Below are 22,004 nucleotides of genomic sequence, written 5' to 3' on the forward strand. Positions count from 1 at the left end.
ATCGACCTCAGTGCCAACTGTGAAAATAAGCTGCAGCCCCACGGCGCCCATTCCCTAACATTTCACCCACTTGGCAGACGCCCGTGCCCAGTCCGCTCCTGTGACCAGACGCCCCAGAGTCGCGCTCAGCCCCTCGCCCTCATGGATCGCCAGCCAATGGGTATGTCTGTGCTTGGGAGGAGCCGGCCGAGTGGGCATGGCCCGTCCCTGCCCTGTCCTTGTGTCCTGCTGGCCGAGTCCCTTGGCAGCACTCCCAGCACCGGCCCTGGTTGCCTGGGACCCGAGCAGAGGAGAGGGAAGGAGGGAGAAAAGGCAGGTAAGGGGCCGGATCCCTGCCGCTGTCCCCATTGCCTGCTCTGCAGGGTCACTGGGGTGGGGGAGGGGAAGAACGGCAGCACGCTGGTTGCTGTGGGTTTTCTCTGACTTTTAAGGAAGGAAGGTGCAGGCACAGCTGCCTGTGGGAGGGTAGCCGTCCTCCCTAAGTGGGTTCCCTGACAGGGTCGCAGGGAACGCGTTCCTTCCAGGGCCCAGGACACCTCTCTGATTCTTTCTCTTCCAACATCTCCAGGTCCCCACGGGGAGACACTGGGGACATGTCCTCAGATGCCCGCTGCCAGCGGCCTTGTTAGGGATCCACTGGAGAATGAAAGGGGTTTGTTGTAAGCGCTTGGGGACTTAGGGAAAGCAGGAAGAGAGAAAGCCTAAGGGGTGAACTCCTGTCTATTTATAATCATGGCTTACCTTCACAGCAGGGTGTGAGAGAGCCAGTGGGGACAGGCAGAGGTGGGCTGCCCACAGCGTCTTCCCAGACTCCATTAGAGTTTCCCAGTTTTACTGGAGAGACAGACTTGGGAGGGACAGGAGCTCTCATCATGGGGGGCAGCAAGGAGGGGAGCGGGGAGTCACTTCTGACCTTGGCACCTGCTCCCCCGCACCGGTGCCAGAGGGGGGACAGGGAGGGTTCCTTGTTGCTTCTGTTTCATCTTGTGGCTGCAATTCAAAGTAGACATTATAGGCTGTGTTGTGTGTCCTTGAAATGGCAACCCCAGTGACAAAGTGGGGACAGAGCAGTGTGGGGCAAGGCTGGGCCAGTCCTTGAGTTGGGGTTGGGTGTGGGGGTATGCTGTGGCCTTGAACTGTTCGTGCCCCCCTCACCATGCAGACCTTTCCCGTTTCCAGTCTGAGGAGGGTAGCGATGGGTAGGAAGTGAGGAAGAGGGCAGTGTCTGGTTTCCAGGCCGGGGCCCGCACCACCATTCGATTGCTGGCCAGGTGGCACTCCCGTACTTGTGAACTGCTGCCACCCCAAAGAAGGTGGGTACACTGTGTCACTGATGACCTTTATTTCAGTCTTGCTTAACATTCTATTTCCTGAGTCTGATTCATGTTTTTGAAAACTGTCCTTTACTTCAAAGCATTTGTGTATCTGAAATGCTCCGAGTTTATATTCAGATAGGAAGCTCAAGTAGGAGACAGACTGCCAGCTGACAGGTGACCCTCCTTCCGTGACTTGGGATAAGATGGACCTTTTCCAAGTCGCACCTGGGTTGGGGGGCTGCAGTGACATGTGGGGTCTCTTCTGTAGCTGTGAGCAGAGGCCAAGGGTGGGGATTCAAAACCCAGTTAGTTTATTCCATTTTGAATCCCAACCATTTTTAAAATCTGTTTTTTAAGTGCATGAGTCATGTTGCCTCTTTAATGGCAAAGATGAAAACTTGTAAGTGGCTTTGTTCCCCTTTAAGGTCCGTGTTCATTATAAAAACACTGTCAAGTTCCTCCGCGTTCTAGAGTTTGTGTGGGAGAAGCTTTCGTAGGACTTCCCAGGCAACCCTGTAATGCCAGGTGGGAGGCGTCTTGGGGAAAAGGGCTGCAGGAGGGTGAGACCTCCCCCCACAGCGCTCTGGGACCTCACACTGTCCCAGCCATGCCGTCTCACCTGGCCTCAGCTGTTTCAGCTGAAATCCCCTTAGCAGCATCCGTCTGCCCCAGGAAACCGAGGGCTCAGTGCTGCAGGCGCACATCTCACTCCAGACTTCCTGGTGGCCTTTGACCTCAGATCCCTGATGGGGCCAAGAAAAGTCATGAACTTGCAGTTTGTCCAGCTTTATTCTTGTCACACGGGTGGAAGTGACAGGCTGTCTGCATTCCCAAGGGGAAAGAAATCAGGGCTCTGATACAACTTTTTAAGTTGTGAGATATATTGTACATGTAGAAAAGTACATCAGCAACTAATTTATTGGATAATTATAGAGCAGACACCGCTCTGTTTCTCTGAGTAAAATGTCATTATTATAATCGGCAGTTCATTGTCACAAAATTATGTCTGAGTCAACTCAACTGTGACTTTTTGGTGCATGTGTGTGCATACATGTGTATGTATGTGTGTGCATGCATGTGCGTGTGAGCATGCGCATGTGTGCATGCACATGTGTATATGTGTGTGTGCATGCACGCACATATGTGCATACGTGTGTGTACATGCACATGTGTATATGTGTGTGTGCATGCACGTGCATGTGTGCATACGTGTGTATTCTGACACACGGTCGACATATTTAGCTCCCGTTGGAGAACACGCTTGTGCTCTGGCGCCACCAGCTGCCTTGAGCAGCACCCTCTGTGTCCTACAGGCTGTGTCCTGAGACTTGTCACAGACCTATTGTCATAGACCTATTGTGCAGTCATCAGGCCCCAGGAGCTTTTCACATCCCTCCCACCTCCCATCGTCCCCTCCCACAGGAAACATCGCCACTACGCAAGCCGCAAGCCTGAAAAACCATCAGAAAAGTCTCAAAAAGACAAAAGATTCTGGGGCTCAGAGAACTGGGGTAGGTGGGGTGTGAGTGGGGCCCTGGAGGTGCTAGGCCAGCCGCCTTCTCGCCTGGTGGCCTTCTGTGTCCCTACAGTCCTACCCATACCTCCACTGTCCAGAGCTTGGAACAGGCCTCAGCACTTTGTGCAGCGCCCCCTCCTGCCAGGGTTCTGCAGTTTTCACAGTGGACACAGAGCCAGGAACAGACTCCTGGGGAAATTACAGCATTTTACCACCTTGATGTTGGCCCGTGGCTCCTGGGGAGCGCCTCACTTTGGAGGTGGCCTGGGGCCTCAGGGACACTTTGATGCATGTGGCCCCTCCAGTGGCCTGTGCAGGATGGACGCTGGCTGCAACTGGCTCCCGGGAAGCCCAGATTGTTCGTCTGCCCTCTGCCAGCTGCAGGGATGCCCCACATGTCTCCAGTGAGATCTGGAAGTGTCGGCATTCTCCCTCTTACTAAGGCCAAAGTCACTTCCTCCTGCGGGCATCGTCCAGCTCCTGCCCAGCAGACTGGCCCATCGCATGTTTCCCAGGACTCCAAGATTCTCGGATGACCCTTGTTGGGCAAAGGGCTGCATGGGCGCTTCTGGAACATTGTTCTTCCAGGAAACTTGCACTGAGGCGGCTCGTGGTGACTTGTGAGTGGTACGAGGTTCAGGAGCCATGCTGCCATTTGCCACAAATGGATGTGTAGTGGGTGTGAGCCGTCCATTTCGCAAGCTGTCACATGCCAGACCTGTGGGAGCAGCAGTGACAGCAGCGAGGATGATGCGTCTCGAGGGGTTTGGGCTGCAAGGAACAGAAACGGTGGTTTAAACACCTCGGCTCTCGTCCTGCTGCCTCTTGAAGGGGGCAGCTGCTTAGGAGAGCAGATGCCTTCTGGCAGCCCCTGCAGACTCCTCCCTGATGTCCCACTGCCCAGAACAGGGCCACAACCCCTCCCTGGGTCAGTCTCTTGAAGAGGGGTGGGGTTCCCTTTATGGCTGAGATCAGGGGCTGGGGCTCCTCTCCTGGGAGCCAAGGGCGTGCACCCCTACAACGGCAGTGCTCTCCTCAGTGACCGCCTGCTGCAGAAGTAATTATCGAGGCTTCGTAGTGTGTTGTGATCTCTTGTAGGGCTGTTCCTTGGTTCTTTCTCATGGTTTCCCTGGCCTTTCTTTCCTGTTTGCTTTTCCATATGAACTGTAGACTCTGCATGTCTAGTTCTGGGGGTGAGGTATTTCCATTGGGGTTCAATTACCTTTATAAATTAACTTAGAATGAGTGACTTGTGAATCCTTTATGTATTACTGCCAAACCACCTCAAAATGTAGCCATGAACGTGGCCGCCATTTTGTTGGCTCGCAGTCCTGTGGGTCAGCAGTCGGGTGGGCTGGGCGCAGCGGCGGTCACTCAGGCAGCCTGCCCGGGGCACGCTGCCCCAGCTTCCTCACTTGGGGGCCCTGAGCAGGGGTGTCGGGAAGCTGCAAGTCCTCTGAAGGGCCAGGCTTGGGAGTCGTAGGATGGCACTCCCACCGTATCCCTTAGCGGGACGAGCCCTGAAGCCAGCCCAAGGGCCAGGGCCAGAGCCTGCTCCATGTCTGAATGGGAAGGATGGCAGCACTGCTTTGCAAAGGACGTGCGAGGTACGGGGAGGGCAGTGGTGGCCGCTAAAGGCGCAGCGTTTTCCCATTTGTTGAGTTCTGCTTTTGTATTTCTCACGATGTTCTAACGTTTCTTTGCATGGGCTTTGTTTGTTTCTTCTGAAGTTTGTGATTAGCTATTTTGTCTTTTTTATTGCAATGTACACACTGTCCTCCGTTATGCATTCTGTTTTTGTGTGTTCACATGGCGTGCCCACTGGACCACCCTCCCCTGGCTGCCTGGACATGTGAGGGGCCATGTGTCCTCATCTTCCTGGCCACTAAGCACTTGAACTCTGGCTTGCCTCCCTCTGGCTTTAGAGGAAATCCCTCGTCCTCGACTTCCAATTCTCCCTTCTACCTGCTAGAGGGGGACAGCAGGGCAACCTCAGAAGCCCTGTACTGAAGCCAGGGGTGTCTGGCAGCCTGGGGCCTAAATGACCACGAGGACCAGAGCTGCCAGCAGCCTGGCCCCAGGTGACCATGTGACAGAGCTCCCAGGCTGCTGGGGGCTCGCCCGTCTTCAGGGCATGGCTTCCTAGGCTGCTCCAGGGTCCCAGTGGCCACCTGGGGTCAGTGGCCTGGAACTGGCGAGTCAGGAAGATGTAAAATATAGTCTTCGTCCCTTCTCATTACTTCAGTTAGGGCCAGTTATTGAACATTATTCGAATGCTGATTTCTGTATATTGTGTTAATTTGATTCCTTTCAACATTCCTGTAATTGCTTGTTATTTACAGCAGCATTTTGGCTGCGGCGGATTCTCTTGGGTCTGTGGGACCCAAAGCTGCACATAGTGATGCTTTCACTTGTCCTTTTCAAGTTTTCGACTTTTCAGTGATTCCGAATGCTGAGGAGGTTGGACTGGCAACAGATGATTAGTAACAAAGAGACATGCCCCGTTTTCAGCCTTATTAAAAGATGAAGTGTTTCCTGTGAGTTTACCTGAGAACAGAAGCTAGCCCCTTTAAACCTCAAAAATAGGCTTGTGCTCATCTAATCTAAAATTTTAGTTGGACTCATAAAACCCCTTCCCTGCTTTCGAGCCTTCTTAAATAGCATGGAGAGCAGGCTATAGCCCTTTGCCTCAGTGCTGTGGTGACAACAGTTCTGTATTGTGTGCTCATGCGTGATGTCGTCCAGGGCAGGGCCTGCAAACCTGCTGCCAGCACTGGACACCCTCCCAGGTGGTGCTGTCTGAGGTGGCCTGCCTCGCTGCCCTCTGTGCTGCTGTCAGCAGGATGTCTGCCCCCAGCGCTGCTTCCCCCGCCTCGCTCAGCTGCTGCCTCGGTTTGGCTGTGGCCCAGGACCCCACCCAGTCTCCCTGGTCAGAGCGGTGTTTACAGCAAGAGCAGGGAGGAGCTGATTACGGCGCTGGCGGCCCTTCCTTGAGTCCAGTGCTTTGAGACGCCTGCTCTGGCTGCTCTGAAAGCATTGGGGGTTTATTCCTAGTTTTCGCCTGTGTTCTAAACAGTAAACATTGACACCTAAATTACTTTAGATACTTTCAGAATATTTGAGGTAATATTATGTGTCCACTGTGCTTTGTTTCCAATCGTCAGTCCTGTCTGTAGACTTTCTCCTATAGTGTATCCTGACTTGGAAATGAAGACTATCTATACACAAACTGAAAATCTAGGGCTCGCCCCAGTCTCCCCTGTGCAGCCAGCCAGCACAGCCCTTCCACCCTGCCACCTCATAGCAGAGCAGGTCTGCTCTGCCCTCCGCAAGTGTAGGCACTCACATCACATGGATGATGGACGGGTGGGAGGGTGGGTGGGTGGGTGGATGGATGGATGGATGGGGGCATAATGGATGGGTGGATGGATGGATGGATGGATGGATGATGGATGGATGGATGGATGGATGGATGGGTGGATGGGTGGATGGGTGGATGGGTGGATGGATGGATGGATGGATGGATGAGTGCGTGAGTAGAAGGGCAGGTATAGGTGAGTGGACAAATGGAGACACCTGGCCAGCACTCTGGGTAGTGTAGAGGATGGTGGACTTGTGACTTCAATTTCCGTCTCAGTGGAAAGGCTTTGTTGAAAAGATGGGGGTTCCACAAAGATGAGGGGGTGTCTGGGGAGGTTTTCTGAAGATCAGACCATCTGACAGGCTAGTTCTTGAGGAAGAGAGACCAGTGCTGGTGAGAGAGGGCCCCGTGGGCGTCTGGTGATGGCCTCTGAGGCACGGGGTGGGTTCCGCCCTTGAGCACGGTGAGGCCAGGCGGGGGTTCACTGGCAGGCTCTGGACCACCCGGGCATCGGGGCCAAGTTCACACACGCTGTGCACTTCTACGAGTAAGGGGTCTGGGAACAAGGCTGCATGTTTATAAAAGTGGACTCATTTGCTAGGGCTACTGTGACAGAGTCCCACAGGCCAGGGCACTTAAACAACAGACATTTATTCCTTGGAGGCCGGAGGCCGAGATCCAGGTGTCCCAGGGCTGGTACCTCCTGTGGCCTGTGTCCTGGGCGTGCAGACGCCGTCTGCTCCCTGTGTCCTCACGTGCTCGTCCCTCTCTGTGTGTCCCAATCTCCTCTTCTCATAAGGACCCCATCTGTGGGATCAGGGCCCACCCTGATGACCTCATTTAACTTGATTACCTTTGTAAAGACCGTATTTTCACATACAGCCACGTTCTGAGATGCTGGGGTTAGGACCCCAACATATATTTTGGGGGTCACAACTGACCCATAGTGAAGTGCCAGAGTCAGGTCTGAAGGTACCTGGAGCAGAGCCCAGCTGGCAGGCCGGACCCTCCCGCGATGGTGGTGAGACGGGCGCTCGCTCGTCCATGGTCCTGGCTCCTGCTCCTCCCCTCGCCTCCCGGCCTGAGCAGGGCCAGCTGGAGGCAGGAGCCTCGAGTGCAGAATTAGCAGCAGAAGCACCTGGGGGGACCGAGTGCCAGAACCACCGAGAGTTCCGCTCCTTTGGGTCCCCAGTCCCTCGCACGCCCTGGAATCTGGCTGCCTTCCCCAAGCCCTGTCTCTGGCAGTGGGCACCACTCGAGTCCCCTGTGAGGTTAGTTGCGGCTCTGTGAGGTTTACCTGCCCTGGAACTATTTTTAGCACAGTCTCACTGAGCCACCTGGCTCACTTCCCCTCTCTAATTTGCCAGCAGCCTGTTCTGTCCCTTTTGTCCCTGAGGTAGTGACACTACCCTGTGTCCATCTCCCTTTAGGAAGAGTGAGCATACAACTCATCTCCTGCCCTGAGAAGGTTGGGGTCCTGGCAGCTGGTACAGGGGCCCCAAACCCAGGAGGCAGCTGCCTCGCCCTTGGGACCAGGCTGTGTAGCTACCTGGCTCCTGGAACAAGCTAAACCTGTTACCTACTGAGGGGACTCAGACGCCGGCCTGGGTTTTATCCCCACCGCAGCACTAAGGAGAAGGCGCCATGTGCCTGGGCTGGGCCGCTGTCCCTCCTTCCAGCCCTAACGTGGCTCTTCTCTATGGGTCACATCTTCTGGGCACAGGGGCCTTACCTACCTAGGTTGTCCTGTGTAACCAGGTGATGGGAGCAGGCAGACAGCTAGCTTCTAGGCCTTTTCTCAAGGGAACCCTTGTCTTCACACATCAGGAGCAGTGGGTGGCCAAAGGCTCGCTGTGGTATTGCCCATCCTGAGCTGATGCCCCTGGGGTCCTCAGTTTCCCTGTCTGTAACAGTGTGGTTTAGAGATATTGGAACATGACGTCTTAATCGTCAGGAAATGTTATATAAGTTAGCGTTACTATCAATACCATTTTACACTAGATTGGACTAAAATGAAGTCTGATTACATTCTCATGGTGGGAATGGATGTTGCTGGCCTCCCCTTGGAAAGTTTAGCATCATCTAGAAAAGTTCAGATGGGCACAGTGTGTGGCCCAAGGACCCCAGCCCGGGGACGGTCCCAGCAGCGCTTTCATCACAGCAGAGGCTACTTGTCCCTGGGAGACGCCGGTCCCCACGGTGGGTCATTCCCACACTGGGCTCCTGTCTAGCAATAGACACGAGCTGCAGCTACATGCCACTTGAGGAGTTTTAGAAACAAGATTGAGCAAAAAGAGCAAATCACAGAAGACTTAAGTTCGAAAAAATAGAGCTTGACAATATCTTGCTTGGGATATAAGCAAACGTTAAGGAAGAGCAGTGGTCACCCGTGGGGGGGTGAGGGGATGGGGGAAGGAGCCTCGGACGTTTGCTTCCTCACACCTCAGAACCTACGTGTTAGAGACACACTTTTACACGGGACTGGACTGCGTGTTTTCTGAAAGCTCACACTGCCGTCGGGAACGGCCATCTGTGCTGCTGCCAGTTTGAAGCATCGTGTTTGTGTCGTTAAGTTAAAAATTATTTTAAGGGGTACAGAAGCCAGCGCTCTAGGGAACTACTGAGTCGAGGCCCCTTCCCGACGCCTTCCTGCTCTGCCAGCATCGGGCTTTGGGGAGAGGCTGGCGGGGGCGTGGCTGTGTGGGGAGCAGGGCGTCTTCCTGCCACCTCCTTCCCAGAAGGGGAGGCAGGGGGCCCTGCTGTTGTCAAAGGTCCGTGAAGTTAGCGCGTGTGGTGTGTGGTCACGACAGTCTGGCCGGCGGGGCCACATGCTGGGCCAAGAGGCGGCGACGTCCAAGCACATGGCTGTCTCTGGATGCTTTTGTGGGGTTCAGGGAGGGCCCCTGAACAGCAGCTGGCTGACATTCCTTAGGACGGGGGCCCACAGTGAGCGATGAAGCCAGCGACCCCACATTTGGGTCATAGACAGCCGAGGCAGGAGGCAGCAGCAGGGAGCCGTGTGGGAAGAGGGCACAGTCCCTCCTGGGTGCCCGCCGGGGAGCCTGGCAGACAGCGGGCAGGACTGTTTCAGGTGGTTCATCTTCCCCCGCAATTTGCCTGTTGACACTTGAGATGTATTTCAGCCACTATGGTGCCGAGTGGTAACATGGGAGCATTTGATTCAACAGAAACACACAACTAAGGGCGGCTGAAACCACGCAGGGAAGAAGCTTCTGGACAGATGGGCAGGTGGTGAACGTGGCTCATCCAGAAGGGGGGCAGTCGTTACGGAGCTCCACGCCCGGCCAGCCCTGCGCCACGTCCATCAGCCCTTGTCAGGGCTCCCACGCGTCCCCAGGGGCTTGGGCCACGGAAGCCACTGGACCGGAGACATCGGGAGCACGTTCCAGAGAGCAGTGCCTGGCATGCATGGCCGGGTGTGAGAAACGTGGGCCGAGCGAATGGCACGGCTCTCTGGGGCTTTCGTGGATGTACTTTCCAGATTCAGGGGACCGACCAGGGACTGACCGCTTCACAGCACTGGACAGCAGTGAAATGGGTTCCTGAGTGAAAGCCTGCGTTCGAGCGCACAGGCATGATGGCCTCCGCGAGATGCCGCAGCCCACAGACCCCTGGTGCCACTGGAAGGGGGGTGCAAAGGCGAGGTCCACGCCATAGACGGTCGCTGTGCAGTTGGACCAGGCCACCAGGCAGATGCCATGGGACTAGGCTGATGAAGCTCTAGGTGTCATCATCTGCGTACCCAGTCAGTGCCTCTGAATTGTGTGTGAATGATACTCGATGAACCTGATTTGAAATCAGATTCTTATACTTCGTGCCCTAGCAATGGAGTCGGCAGGTCTGGCATAGAACCTGGGGCAGATGATGTGCCAGTGTTGGAGCTGGCTTTTGGGGACCCTGGTTATTCTGGCCCACATGGTGAAGCCATGTGCCTGACCTGGGATGGTAGGGGTGGGGGTAGAGCTCGGTCTCCTGGGGCTTTGGGGTCAGAGAGCCTACAGGGTGCCAGGCTGGGTGCCAGATGACGAGCGGCAGTTTCAGGACTGGTCAAAGCCATTATCAGCAGTGCCCCAAAGAAGCCGGCCTCGGGGCTGGCCTGGCCGGCGTGTTTGAGACTCTGCCTTGTGGAGGGGCCCTGCTCACGGAGGGCGCCATGGAGAGCGCGTGGACTCGGCTCTCACCACCGTTCCTACTGCTACTTATTGTGGGACCCTGAACATGTCACTTGACCTCTCTCTGCTTCCATTTGCTCACCTGTGAACTGCGGCAATAGTGGTGCCCACGCGCGGGGTATGTGGGAGACAGGAATTAGTTCATGGGGGGTTTGCAGTGGCCCCAGAACGGTCCCACACCTGGCAGGTGGCTTTTCTGTCCCTGTTGGGTTTTCTTCCCTTTGTGTTCAGAGAGTGTGAGTGACACTAACTCGCAAGAGTAATGAATTCATTTCCTCATGCTGTGTACCAAATGACCCGAACACATGGTGGCAACCCTACACCTCCATTATCCTCAGCTTCTGGGGGTCACCACTTCAGACACAGCTGGCCAGGTGGGTCCACGTCGCTCATGGCCTGCAGGCCTCTGAAGGCTTGACTGGGCCTGGAGGGTCAGCTTCCACCGAGGCTCCCTCGTCTGGCGCGAGGCCTTGGCTCATTCCCCATCAGGGACCTCCTGCTCGAGTGGCTTCCCCCAGGGCCAGCCAGGCGAGGGACCCTTTTATGACTCAGCCTGGGGAGTCACGCCACACCATTTCAGACACAGGAATATTGAGCAGTGGGTGGCCGGTCCCTGGTGCCCTGAGGGAGCTGAGGAGCCTGTGCAGCTGTCCCAGGGCCAGCTCCACCCCACCCCAAAGAACCAGGTTTCCAGGGCTCACCATGGGGCGGCACTGCAATGTCACACGCCAGCTCTGAACTGGCCAGGGTTAGAATCCCGGCTTCCGGTGTTTCTCACCTCACAAGGGGAATTATTGGGCAGCTCCCTGAGCAGGTACAACCATGAAATGTGAGCTCTAGCCTCCCCTTTGAAACTAAGAAATTCATGTTGAAGGAAAGGGAGAAAAACCCATTACATTCATGGATGAGTCACCGTTTTTGTATTAGAAACCAAACAAAACCTTTTAGCTTAAAAGATTTCATGTGCAGCTTTGATCTTTTAAATGAGATCCTCTAAAAAGTACCCATAATGCCTTCACTTAGAGATAATCAGTCTTAATATTTGGGTGTATTTCTTCTAGTCTTTTCTTCTCTTATATACCATATGGTGTGTGTGTGGTGTGTGTGTGGTGTGGTGTGTACGTGTACGCAGGTGTGTGGGTGAGTGTGCGTGACACAGCTAAGAAGGGCGTGTGTGTCGGGTCACCTGTCTGCCCTGTGTTACCTGCAGGAGGAAAGCCCCTGCCCTGGGCACTGCAGATCTGGGGCTCTGGTGCGAGGCCGTGGGTTTCTCCTCGCTCCGCCTGCAGCACGGGGCCCTTGGCCCTTGGCACTCCTCTAACCGCTGTCGTGGCCCTTCCAGGACGGCTGTTCTCAGTGAAGGACCTTGCCGTCGCTACTGAGTACGACCATGGGCCTGCTCGCCTGGCTGAAGACGCAGTTCGTCGTGCACGTGCTCATCGGGTTCGTCTTTGTGGTGAGTGGGCTGATCATCAACTTTGTCCAGCTGTGCACTCTCGTCCTGTGGCCTGTGAACAAGCAGCTCTACCGCCGGCTGAACTGTCGCCTCGCCTACTCGCTCTGGAGCCGTGAGTACCGCCCGGGCCGCGCAGGGCAGGGGAGGGGGCGCTGATGGTGATGGGGGCGCTCAGGGGACCAGCCGTCTACTCCACGCAGGAGACGCACGGGAAGGTGCTCACCCCAAAGTGCATCACTAGGTCGAACCACGTGACATCCCCACACTTGACCATTGACCCATAGAGGTGGCAATGTCACATGGTTTAACGCGGTGCTTGGGACATTTGGAAGCAAACAGTCATGAACTCAGGCCTCCATTACTAGCCCTAAGTAGCTGCCGGTACGTGGCCAGTCCTGATTCACTGTCCCCCAGCCACCCACATTGAGGACGGTGAAGCACCCCTCAGGTGGCCTGTCATTTCACTCGTGAATATTTCGGTGTCTATCTCTGAAAGAAAAGGACTCTTCCTCTAAACTGGACATGTGTGTGTCTGTACCTTACCTGTGCATGTGAACTCGTCTCTGCCTGTCAGGTGGACGCGCTGAGAACTGACACAACGCCCCGGTGAGCTCTCCCACTGGGCACGCGCGTGTCTGAGGGCAGTGCCAGGAGCCAGTGGCAGCTCCCGCCGTTGTGTCTGTTGACCTGATAGTTTCACAAAATGGGAATGTAACCCAGAGAGACGTCTGCAAAGGCACATCATGCAGATGTCCTCTGCACACTGTTTTCACGTTAGCACCAGCCTGCAGCAGTGGACACACCCGTGAACACACGCTGATCACACTGTGCCCGCCCGAGGCGACCCCACACTCCAGTAAGGAAACAAGGCGGTCCGTCTCTACTGACACCCAGCTTCAGAACACACTTAAGTGAGAAAGGAAGGTGTACAACAAAGCACCTCGTGTGGTGCCACTTGCCTATTTGTAGAGACCACGTGCGTGTGATGTCTGCATGTGTGTGTAGCTGTACATGCACAGAAAATACCGATAAGATGAACAAGAAAACTGTCCAGGAGGTGGAGGATGGAGGGACTTTCACTTTTTACTTCATACTGTTGTGCTGCTTTTTAGCATAAGAACATGTTTGTTTTATAAGGAAAAGAAAATAAATATGTTTTATGTCATGAGGGAAATGGTGTCTCCGTTACCCCTCCCAGGTCAGGAGCTGGTAAGAAAATGGTACAGAGGAGGCCGTTGGTGTCAATACATTACATTATATGTTGTGTTATATTCTGTTACATTGTATCACATTGTATCATGTTATATATATAATAGATCATAGTATATCATACATATAATAGATAAGCTTGTATGCGTGTGATTTCCTGCTGCCTCTAAAGAGACCAGCAGCCTGGCCCTTTGCTTTAGCTTGCCTTAAACGTGTAGTAATAGCTTCTGTTCCCAGGGGTTTTTTTTCCTCCTAAATGAAAGGCTACCTTGTGTATGTGTACGGGAATTGAGAATTAGAAATCATTTAATATAAAACATACAAATGAGTTCTATGTGAGTATAACTGGGTACGATGAATGCATACCAAAAGGGCAAATACTAATTAATAAAACCTAAATTATAGGCTCCACTGCCAGCAGTATTCTGGAGTTAAAATACTACAAAACAGCTAAATCCTGGATAAAGCCCGCTTTAAATGCACTGCTGGGTTCATGATAAGTAAAGGAAATCTCTCAGCCCACCCTCATCCCTGTTGAAAAAGCTGGGGCTGAGATGGGATGTTGGCATTGCTTTTCAGAAACCCCCCCGCTTGGCCAGCTGTGCGAGAGAGAACTGACTATCAACCAGAACTCCTGAGAGATGGACGGAGTGGGGCTGGTCAGCGTGCCCGAGGGCTCAGCACAGAAATGCACTCTGGGAGCGTATGTCATAGGTCCAAAGAATCCCACAGATTTAGACAGATCAAATAGGAACTCACAGTCAGGAACAGCAAACATGCAAGAATAGATTTAGACAAAAGTCCACCAAAAGGGACCAAATTTGAAAAAGAACCAAACGGAACTTCTGTAAGTAAAAATTGTAATTGTTGGATTGTTTTTTTAAATAAAAACTTAGTGAATGAATTTTACATCAGATTAGACAGCCGGTGAGAGAATGGGTCAACTGGACATAAATCTGAAGAAATCACCCAGAGAGTGGGGGGGGGGGGTGACAAGGCGAAAATACGACATAGAAGTTAAAAGATGCCCAGAGGGCCGGCCAGGTGGAATGTTCCAGCTTGGAACGCTGTGCTCCTAATGCTAAGGGCACCGTTTTGATTCCCACATGGGCCAGTGAGCTGCGCCCTCCACAGCTAAGATTGTGAACAACGGGTCTCCCTGCCCCTGGGTGGCCATAAGCAGCTGCCGTGGTCTGCCGTGAGCTGCTGTGGGCGGCTATGGTGCCGTGTGCTGCCAGGAGCGGCTGGTGGCCAGCATGAGTGGCTGGTGACCAGCGTGATTGGCTAGCAGCCAATGTGAGTGGCCGGCAGCCGGCGTGAGCTGCCGTGAGCTACTGTGAGAGGCTGACCAACAAGCAGCGACCGACCGCCTCAGCGGGGGGAGCACAAGGCTCCTAATACCAGCACGGGCCAGGGAGCTGTGTCCTACACAACTAGACTGAGAAACAACGGCTTGAACCGGAGTGGGGGGAGTGAGGCGGAAGAAGGGGGAGAAAATAAGATGTCTGGAGAGAATGAGAAGTTCTGTGACTAGGTCTTGGACACCTGTCCTGGAAGGAGATGGTAAGGAGAAGCAACCGTGGATGCAATGATGACTGATGATTCCCCTGAACTGATAAAAAACATGATTCTGTAGCTCTGGAGGCACGGTGAGTAAACAGAAATCTACACTTAGACGCCTCTGTGAAATCACATCCATCAGAACCAACGAGGTGATCCTCAAAATACCCAGAGCGCAGAGCTAGAGCCCGCGAAGGTTGGCAGATTGACAGCGGTAATCGGAGCCAGAGACGGGGTCCCTTCAGCCTCCTGGAGGTCAGTGACCGTCAGCCCAGGATCCCAGATTCGGCAAGGTGACCTCGCAAACAAGAGTGAGATAAAAACAGCCTGAGGTAAAAAAAAAAAAAAGTGAGCGCACCCAGCATGTAAAATGTGTCCTATCACACAGGTAGGGTCTGAGTTTCACCAAAGAATGGCAGCCAGAGAGATTGGTAAGTAAGTAAATTTAAACCGTCATAGAAAATAATAGTATTGCCCAGTTTGTGAGGCTGAAAACACACAGGACTGGACCCTGGGCGGCAGATGTGGAAAGAATGAGGTGATCCACATTCTGATTTGTTAGAAGAGTGGACCTCTCAATCTGAGACCTCGTTGACTGAGTTGGAAAACGGAGAAAGCAAACATAACCCCTAAACTATTAGGAAAAGATGCGTTAAAGAAGTAAAAACCAATTCATTTTTTTTAAATGCAAGAAAGAAAAAAGCAAATGCATAAGGAAAGTAAATAAGTAAAGTAAAAGTAAATAAGTAGAAAAAACGCCAAGTTGAAGTTAAGATTAACATAGCATCCCCCAATATTTGGAAGGGACGCAGATACCCACGGAAAGCACCATCCTGCTCCTGTCCCCTGAACCCACATGCGTGTGGAATTCCCCCCAAGTGATGTGTTGAATTTGGGGACATTCTCCACTTAAGTTTATTTCTTAACTATGTGAGTGAGAGTCCTTCTCAAATTTGAACTAAGTGGGAGCCCCTCCCCAATTCTGCGGGCATACAGTGAGGGCTAGAGGCACGTTATTGTATCAGTAACCCTTCAACTCTGCACACACATCCTGTTCTCGTTCTAACACCTGGCCTTCTCGCCGCCCACCCTGAGCCCATTCCAGTGCGGCTGTTGTCTGGCCGTGGAGTGGCCGTGCTAACGGCACAGGTGTGGAGCCAGGCGGCCTGGCTCCCTGCTGGCCTAGACCCAGGCTTTACCCCTTCTCATCTGTAAAACACAGATACAGGCGCCTAGCTCCCTGCTGTATTATAAAAATTAAATGAATGCATAGTGGATGTGTACAGCAAGGCTCGGTCAATGATTATTATTATTAGGCCAATTCTGATTTTTAAAAATCAGTGGTTGAAATGTGCAGAAAATGGCCAGCTTGTTGTGTATAAGGGCAAGCATCTATCTGAATGAGGAAATCACAAAAAGAGATTCATGTGGGCCCAGGAACCAGCCAGCAAACCTCCTGATTCAGAATATTCCCCATATTGACGGCAAGGTGACTGTGGACGTGAGGCCTGGCAGCTGTCAGTAACCATCCAGCGGGACCCATGTGTCTCGCAGTCAGCAGAACGGGCCACCCACGGCTGCCACAGGGTGGAGAGGGCCCTTGTTCTCCTTAGAACATCTGCGGGGCGTTTATCCGTGTCTGTCTGTCTGTCTGCAGTCCCTTCCTCCTTGCAGGCCCCTACCTGGACCAGGTTCTCAGGCCTGATCAGAATGGTGCAGGTCTTGAGCACTGGCCCAGGTGAGCAAGCTGTAGGATGGGAAGCTGCTTGTGGGAACACCATCCGTGTGTCCCCGTGCTCGGACGCAGGGTTTCCACCTGCAGTCACAGACGACACTTCCCTCCGTGAAAGCCCCTGCGTCCTGGCTGCTGGCCCAATGGTGGCAGCGACCCAAAGACGCCTTAAGTGTAGCAGCACAGCTCGGCTTCCCGACGCCGTGAGCACCCTAGGATAAGGCACGAGTTCTGATGGCAGTCCTGTGTCCACCTGGCCCAGTGCCGTTGGGGTACCTGCTGTGGCCTGTACCCTGTTAGCGCTCTGCATCGAGGGCCCAGCGTGGCCTTGTGGGGGGCACGCTTAGCGCAGCAGGTGGCTGTTCTGAGCAACAGGACCTACAGGTGACCTCTGAGATGCAGCCATGGACGCCAGGGCCCTTTGCGCACAGCCATAGCACCAGTGTGAGCCAGGCACGGATATCATGCCTGAGCGAAGAAATGGTTGTGAACAGTACCTTTTAGAAAATTCCACAGGTGGGCTCAGGCCGTCCCTGCCTCATCCGGGTTTCTGTGTGTCCGCCTCTGTCACCCAGGCCCGGCCAAAGCCCACACTGACTGAGCGTTCGCCTGCGTCAGAGCTGCTCCTGAGAGCATCCGTCCGGCCTGGGCACCCCCAGCCCTCCCTGCGGGTGGGGCAGTGACGGCCCCTCTGATGGCGGCGGAGGCTGCACAGCTGGTCAGGGCCGTCCTGGGGGTCAGGGCAGCCTGCCGGCGTCAGAGCCCAGGCTCTCGTCCAGCGAGCTGCAGTCTCCACCCTGTGATTGCTAAATCGGTAGGTCAATGAGGAAGCATTCAGAACTGACCCTGCCGGGAGGCCCCGGCGCGCCCATGGCAGCCAGGATGCAGGAATGGCGTCTGTCCACCGACGGGCGAGTGCATGAGCAGGCGTGGTGTCCATACGGTGACTGTTATCCAGCCTGAAAGAAGCAGGAGAGCCTGCCATGCGGGCAGCCTGGGCCGCTCTGGAGGATGTGGTGCCAAGGAAGCGAGCTGGCCACAGGAGAACTCCCCATAGCCCCGCTCACGTCAGGACCTGAAGCAGCCACACTCGTCGCAGCAGGGAAGAGCCGGACGGGGCTGCTGTGCGGTGGGCGGGCAGTGTTGGTCGGCCAGGTGCATACGTCCCCTGACACGGAGGTGCCCAGCCCCACACAGTGGGGAATCCGTGTGTAACCGGAGGTGGCCCTCCACACAGCAGATGCCCAGCAGCAGTGAAAATACTGTGCAGCCTGAACAACGGGCCTTTGAACTACCAGGGTCCACTGAAATGCAGATTTGGTACATCTGCATATTCATGGCGTTGTACAGCCATCTCTACCATCTAATTTTATTTTTATTTTTTTAAAGATTTGATTGAGGAAGGGAAACAGGACTTTATTGGGGAACAGTGTGTACTTCCAGGACTTTTTCCAAGTCAAGCTGTTGTCCTTTCAATCTTAGTTGTGGAGGGTGCTGTTCAGCTTCAAGTTGTTGTCCTTTCAGTCTTAGTTGTGGAGGGCACAGCTCAGCTCCGGGTCCAGTTGCTGTTGTTAGTTGCAGGGGGCACAGCCCACCATCCCTTGCGGGAGTCGAACCGGCAACCTTGTGGTTGAGAGGACGCGCTCCAACCAACTGAGCCATCCGGGAGCTCAGGCAGCTCAGCTCGAGGTGCCGTGTTCAATCTTAGTTGCAGGGGGCGGGAATTGAACTGGCATCCTTGTGGTTGCGAGCCCACTGGCCCACGTGGGAATCAAACCGGCAGCCTTCGGAGTTAGGAGCAAGGAGCTCCAACCACCTGAGCCACCGGGCCAGCCCTCCACCATCTAATTTTAGAACATTTTTTAGCCCCCAAAGAAACCGTGTACCATTAACTAGTCATGCATTCCTCTCTTTCCCCGCCCCTGGCGTTTAGTCTACTTCCTGTTTCTATGGATTTGCCATGTCTGTACATTTCATGCAAACGGAATTCTGCCGGGCGTGGTCCCCTGTGAGTGACCTCTTTCACTCAGTGATGGTTCCAAGGCTGGTCTACATTGTAGCAGGTGTCAGAACCCCATTCCTATCATGGCTGAATAATCGTACCCCATATGGATACACGCTGTTACCCACTCAGTTGATGGACAGTTGGGTGATTTCCACTTTTGGCCATGTGAATAAAACTGCTGTGAACATTTGTGCACAGGTTTTGGGGTGGATGTGTTTTCATCTCTCGTGGGCATACACCTAGTAGTGGCATTGCAGGGTCATCTGGTAGCTCTGTCTGTTTTCCAAAGCAGCTGCTCCGTCTGACGTTCCACCAGCAGCGTGGGGGGGTCCAGTTGCTCCCGTCTTGCCAGCACTTGCCATTGTCCGTCTGTTGACGACGGCATCCTGGTGGGTGCGAAGGCTTTGCTTTGCGTCTCCCTGACGGCTGATGGTATCGATCCTGTTTTCATGTGCTTGTCGGCCTCCTGGGAATTAGCTTTGGAGAACTGCTCAGATCTGTCTGTTTTTCAGTCCCTGCACCTTTACTCAGTGCCCTGGAATGTTGGATGGACGCGGCCAGGCTAACAGGTTCATTATAGGTGCCGAGTTTGCCTCTGAGGACTGGCCTTTCTCTTAACCCGGCCCTGTGTCCCCTTGGGGCCCTCTCTGGTCCCTCGACAGTATTATGGTCAACTGACCCCTTTATGGCTTGTCCCCTGACTGCTCATCAGGCAGAAAGTACATGTGAGTGTCCAGGCGTTGTCTGAGACGGACCTTCTCTCCGGTTCCCATCATGTGTAGAAGAGGAAGTTGAGACCCCAGAGGCGGTGTTCTTGGCTGTTAAGGTCACAGGCTGTGTCTCATTTCGTCTGCCCAGCTGCCCTGTGAGGAAACCGCTGTGAGCTCCTTTCTGTAAATGGGGAAACTGAGGCTCAGAGCCCAGTCTCAAAGTGCTGGGCTATGCTGCCCCATCAGCATTCCCTGGCCCCCACCCGCAAGGGCTGCCCCTCGGGAAATGGGTGGGTGGGGCTCCAGCACACCAACAGCAGGTTCTGTGTCACTCCTGAGCCTGCGCGCTACTTCCTGCTCTGCGAGGTCACCCTCCTCAGGACACCCGGCCATGGTGGGCGTGACACCGCTGACCGTGGAGCCCGGGGCTGGCTGTAGGCCCGAACCCACCCTCTCCCCCCACTCCGTGAATGACATGCGTGGTATTCCATCAAACCACAGCACATGTGGCAGTCATAACTGGACACACAGTAAAGATATCTGTCTAAAATGCTGGTTCTCCTCCATTTCCTCTCCCACTTTCCCATCTTCCTGAAAGTTTCATTTGTGTCTTCTCCCCTGACGTTTTTTTGTACTAGTTTCCGGTGTACAAAACAATGTACTAGTTAGATTTACACCCCTCACAAGTGATAACCCCCCTCTCCCAACATACTACCCCTCTCATGGTATATACGTAGCTGTTACAATCCCACTGACTCCATTCCCTATGCTGTCCTCCACATCCTGTGACCATACGTATATTAAATTATAGTTGACATTCAGTATTATTCAGCTTCAGCTTCAGGTGTACTGTGCAGTGGTCAGGTACCTACCCGTCCATAACGTGGTCTCCCTAACGAGACGTGTCCATCTGACACCCTACAAAATAAATTAGGAAAACTTACTTTATTAACTATAAACCAGCAAAAGCCATTTCTAGCAGCAAAGCCCAGTCTGGGTGACAATACCGGACGAGTCCCACCTGCGTCAGAGCTGGGGCCTGGCCTGTGCACCCTGGGAGGGAGAGCTGCGTGGGCCTGAGCCCCTGACCTCACACCCCGTTTGCCCGCAGAGCTGGTCATGCTGCTGGAGTGGTGGTCCTGCACCGACTGCACCCTCTTCACCGACCAGGCCACGATGGAGCGCTTTGGGAAGGAGCACGTAGTCATCATCCTAAACCACAACTATGAGATTGACTTCCTCTGTGGGTGGACCATGTGCGAGCGGTTTGGTGTGCTCGGGGTGAGTGACATGGGGTCCGGGGAGGGAGTGGGCTGAGTGACGTGGGGTCCCGGGGCAGTGTGGGCTGAGTGACGTGGGGTCCCGGGGCGGTGTGGGCTGAGTGACGTGGGGTCCGGGGAGGGAGTGGGCTGAGTGACGTGGGGTCCCGGGACGGTGTGGGCTGAATGACGTGGGGTCCCGGGAGGGTGTGGGCTGAGTGACGTGGGGTCCCGGGATGGTGTGGGCTGAGTGACGTGGGGTCCCAAACGGTGTGGGCTGAGTGACGTGGGGTCCCGGGACGGTGTGGGCTGAGTGACGTGGGGTCCCGGGGCGGTGTGGGCTGAGTGACGTGGGGTCCCGTGAGGGTGTGGGCTGAGTGACGTGGGGTCCCGGGAGGGTGTGGGCTGAGTGACGTGGGGTCCCGGGACGGTGTGGGCTGAGTGACGTGGGGTCCCGGGAGGGTGTGGGCTGAGTGACGTGGGGTCCCGGGAGGGTGTGGGCTGAGTGACGTGGGGTCCCGGGACGGTGTGGGCTGAGTGACGTGGGGTCCCGGGACGGTGTGGGCTGAGTGACGTGGGGTCCCGGGACGGTGTGGGCTGAGTGACGTGGGGTCCCGGGACGGTGTGGGCTGAGTGACGTGGGGTCCCGGGACGGTGTGGGCTGAGTGACGTGGGGTCCCGGGAGGGTGTGGGCTGAGTGACGTGGGGTCCCGGGAGGGTGTGGGCTGAGTGACGTGGGGTCCCGAGAGGGCACTCGGCGTGTGATGTAGGGGTTCTGGAAGGGCTCTGGGGATGAGCAATGTGGGTGTCCCAGGAAAGTGCTGGCGTGACTCCCTGGGGTTTTAGCCCCAGTCCGCTGAGCTATGCGTCTGAGCGCGTGGCTGACAAGGGTGCCTCAGATGGCAGGCGGCCCTCTCCTGAGCTGGGTTGTTCCCGCTTTTCCGCTCAGTCTGTACTTACCACCCTGCGAGTCCCTGAAGCTCCCGGGGTGAGCGAGATGCCCCAATGAAATGTCATCACCCTGAGCCGGGCTGAGGAATGAACGCCCGTGTGGCGGCCTTGCCCTCAGGAAAGCCGGGGCCTGGCGGCCAGTCAGGTAGCCTGTCCTGGGACCCCGCCCTCCCACCAGGCCCGTGCCTTGCCGTCCTCCTCTGTAGACGGACGCGTGCCCGTGTCCTCAGGGCCAGCTTATCCCCGGGGTCACACTCAGTGTCAGCAAGTCCCCATTGACAGCGAAGGCCACACACAGCGGGCAGTCCCGGGGCGTCCCGAGGGGCTGCGCGGCCTGGCACGCCATCTGCTGTCCCCCGCCCGCAGAGCTCCAAGGTTCTGGCCAAGAGGGAGCTGCTGTACGTGCCGCTCATCGGCTGGACGTGGTACTTCCTGGAGATCGTGTTCTGCAAGCGCAAGTGGGAGGAGGACCGGGACATGGTGATCGGGGGGCTGCGGCGCCTGGCCGACTACCCTGAGTACATGTGGGTGAGTCCCTGCTCTCGCCGCACACGCTCGGGGAGGCCGTCCCACCGCCGATCACGGGAGGGCAGGCTGGCAGTCGGGCCAGCCCCCAGGGCTGGGTTCGGGGCCCCCTGCCTCCACGGCCCCAGCTGAGACTCAAGCCCAGATCCAAGCCGCACTCAGGGTGCCGGGAGGGAGGGAGGTGGGGTCCTCCCCGCTCAGCAGAGGGGCT

General features: G+C 55.2%; 1 protein-coding gene across 10 annotated transcripts in view; it reads left to right on the top strand.

The window, feature by feature from the left end:
- AGPAT3 (1-acylglycerol-3-phosphate O-acyltransferase 3) overlaps nt 1-22,004 on the top strand; it is a gene marked incomplete at its 3' end in the record, with an annotated part of 96,107 nt that overhangs the window by 60,029 nt on the left and 14,074 nt on the right. For 7 of the 10 annotated variants that reach the window (XM_081070593.1, XM_081070597.1, XM_081070594.1 and 4 more), the window contains 3 exons: nt 11,729-11,954; nt 20,170-20,339; nt 21,635-21,796. In XM_081070593.1, coding sequence (XP_080926719.1) covers nt 11,777-11,954; nt 20,170-20,339; nt 21,635-21,796 — 510 coding nt within the window. In that variant the 5' untranslated portion in view covers nt 11,729-11,776. Of the gene's footprint in view, nt 1-207; nt 317-1,162; nt 1,314-11,728; nt 11,955-20,169; nt 20,340-21,634; nt 21,797-22,004 lie in introns of those variants that run through there. The other 3 variants (XM_081070595.1, XM_081070598.1, XM_081070596.1) reach the window with 3 other exon arrangements.

The sequence above is a fragment of the Rhinolophus hipposideros genome, assembly GCF_964194185.1.
Source record: "Rhinolophus hipposideros genome assembly, chromosome: 2".
Classification (NCBI taxonomy): domain Eukaryota; kingdom Metazoa; phylum Chordata; class Mammalia; order Chiroptera; family Rhinolophidae; genus Rhinolophus; species Rhinolophus hipposideros.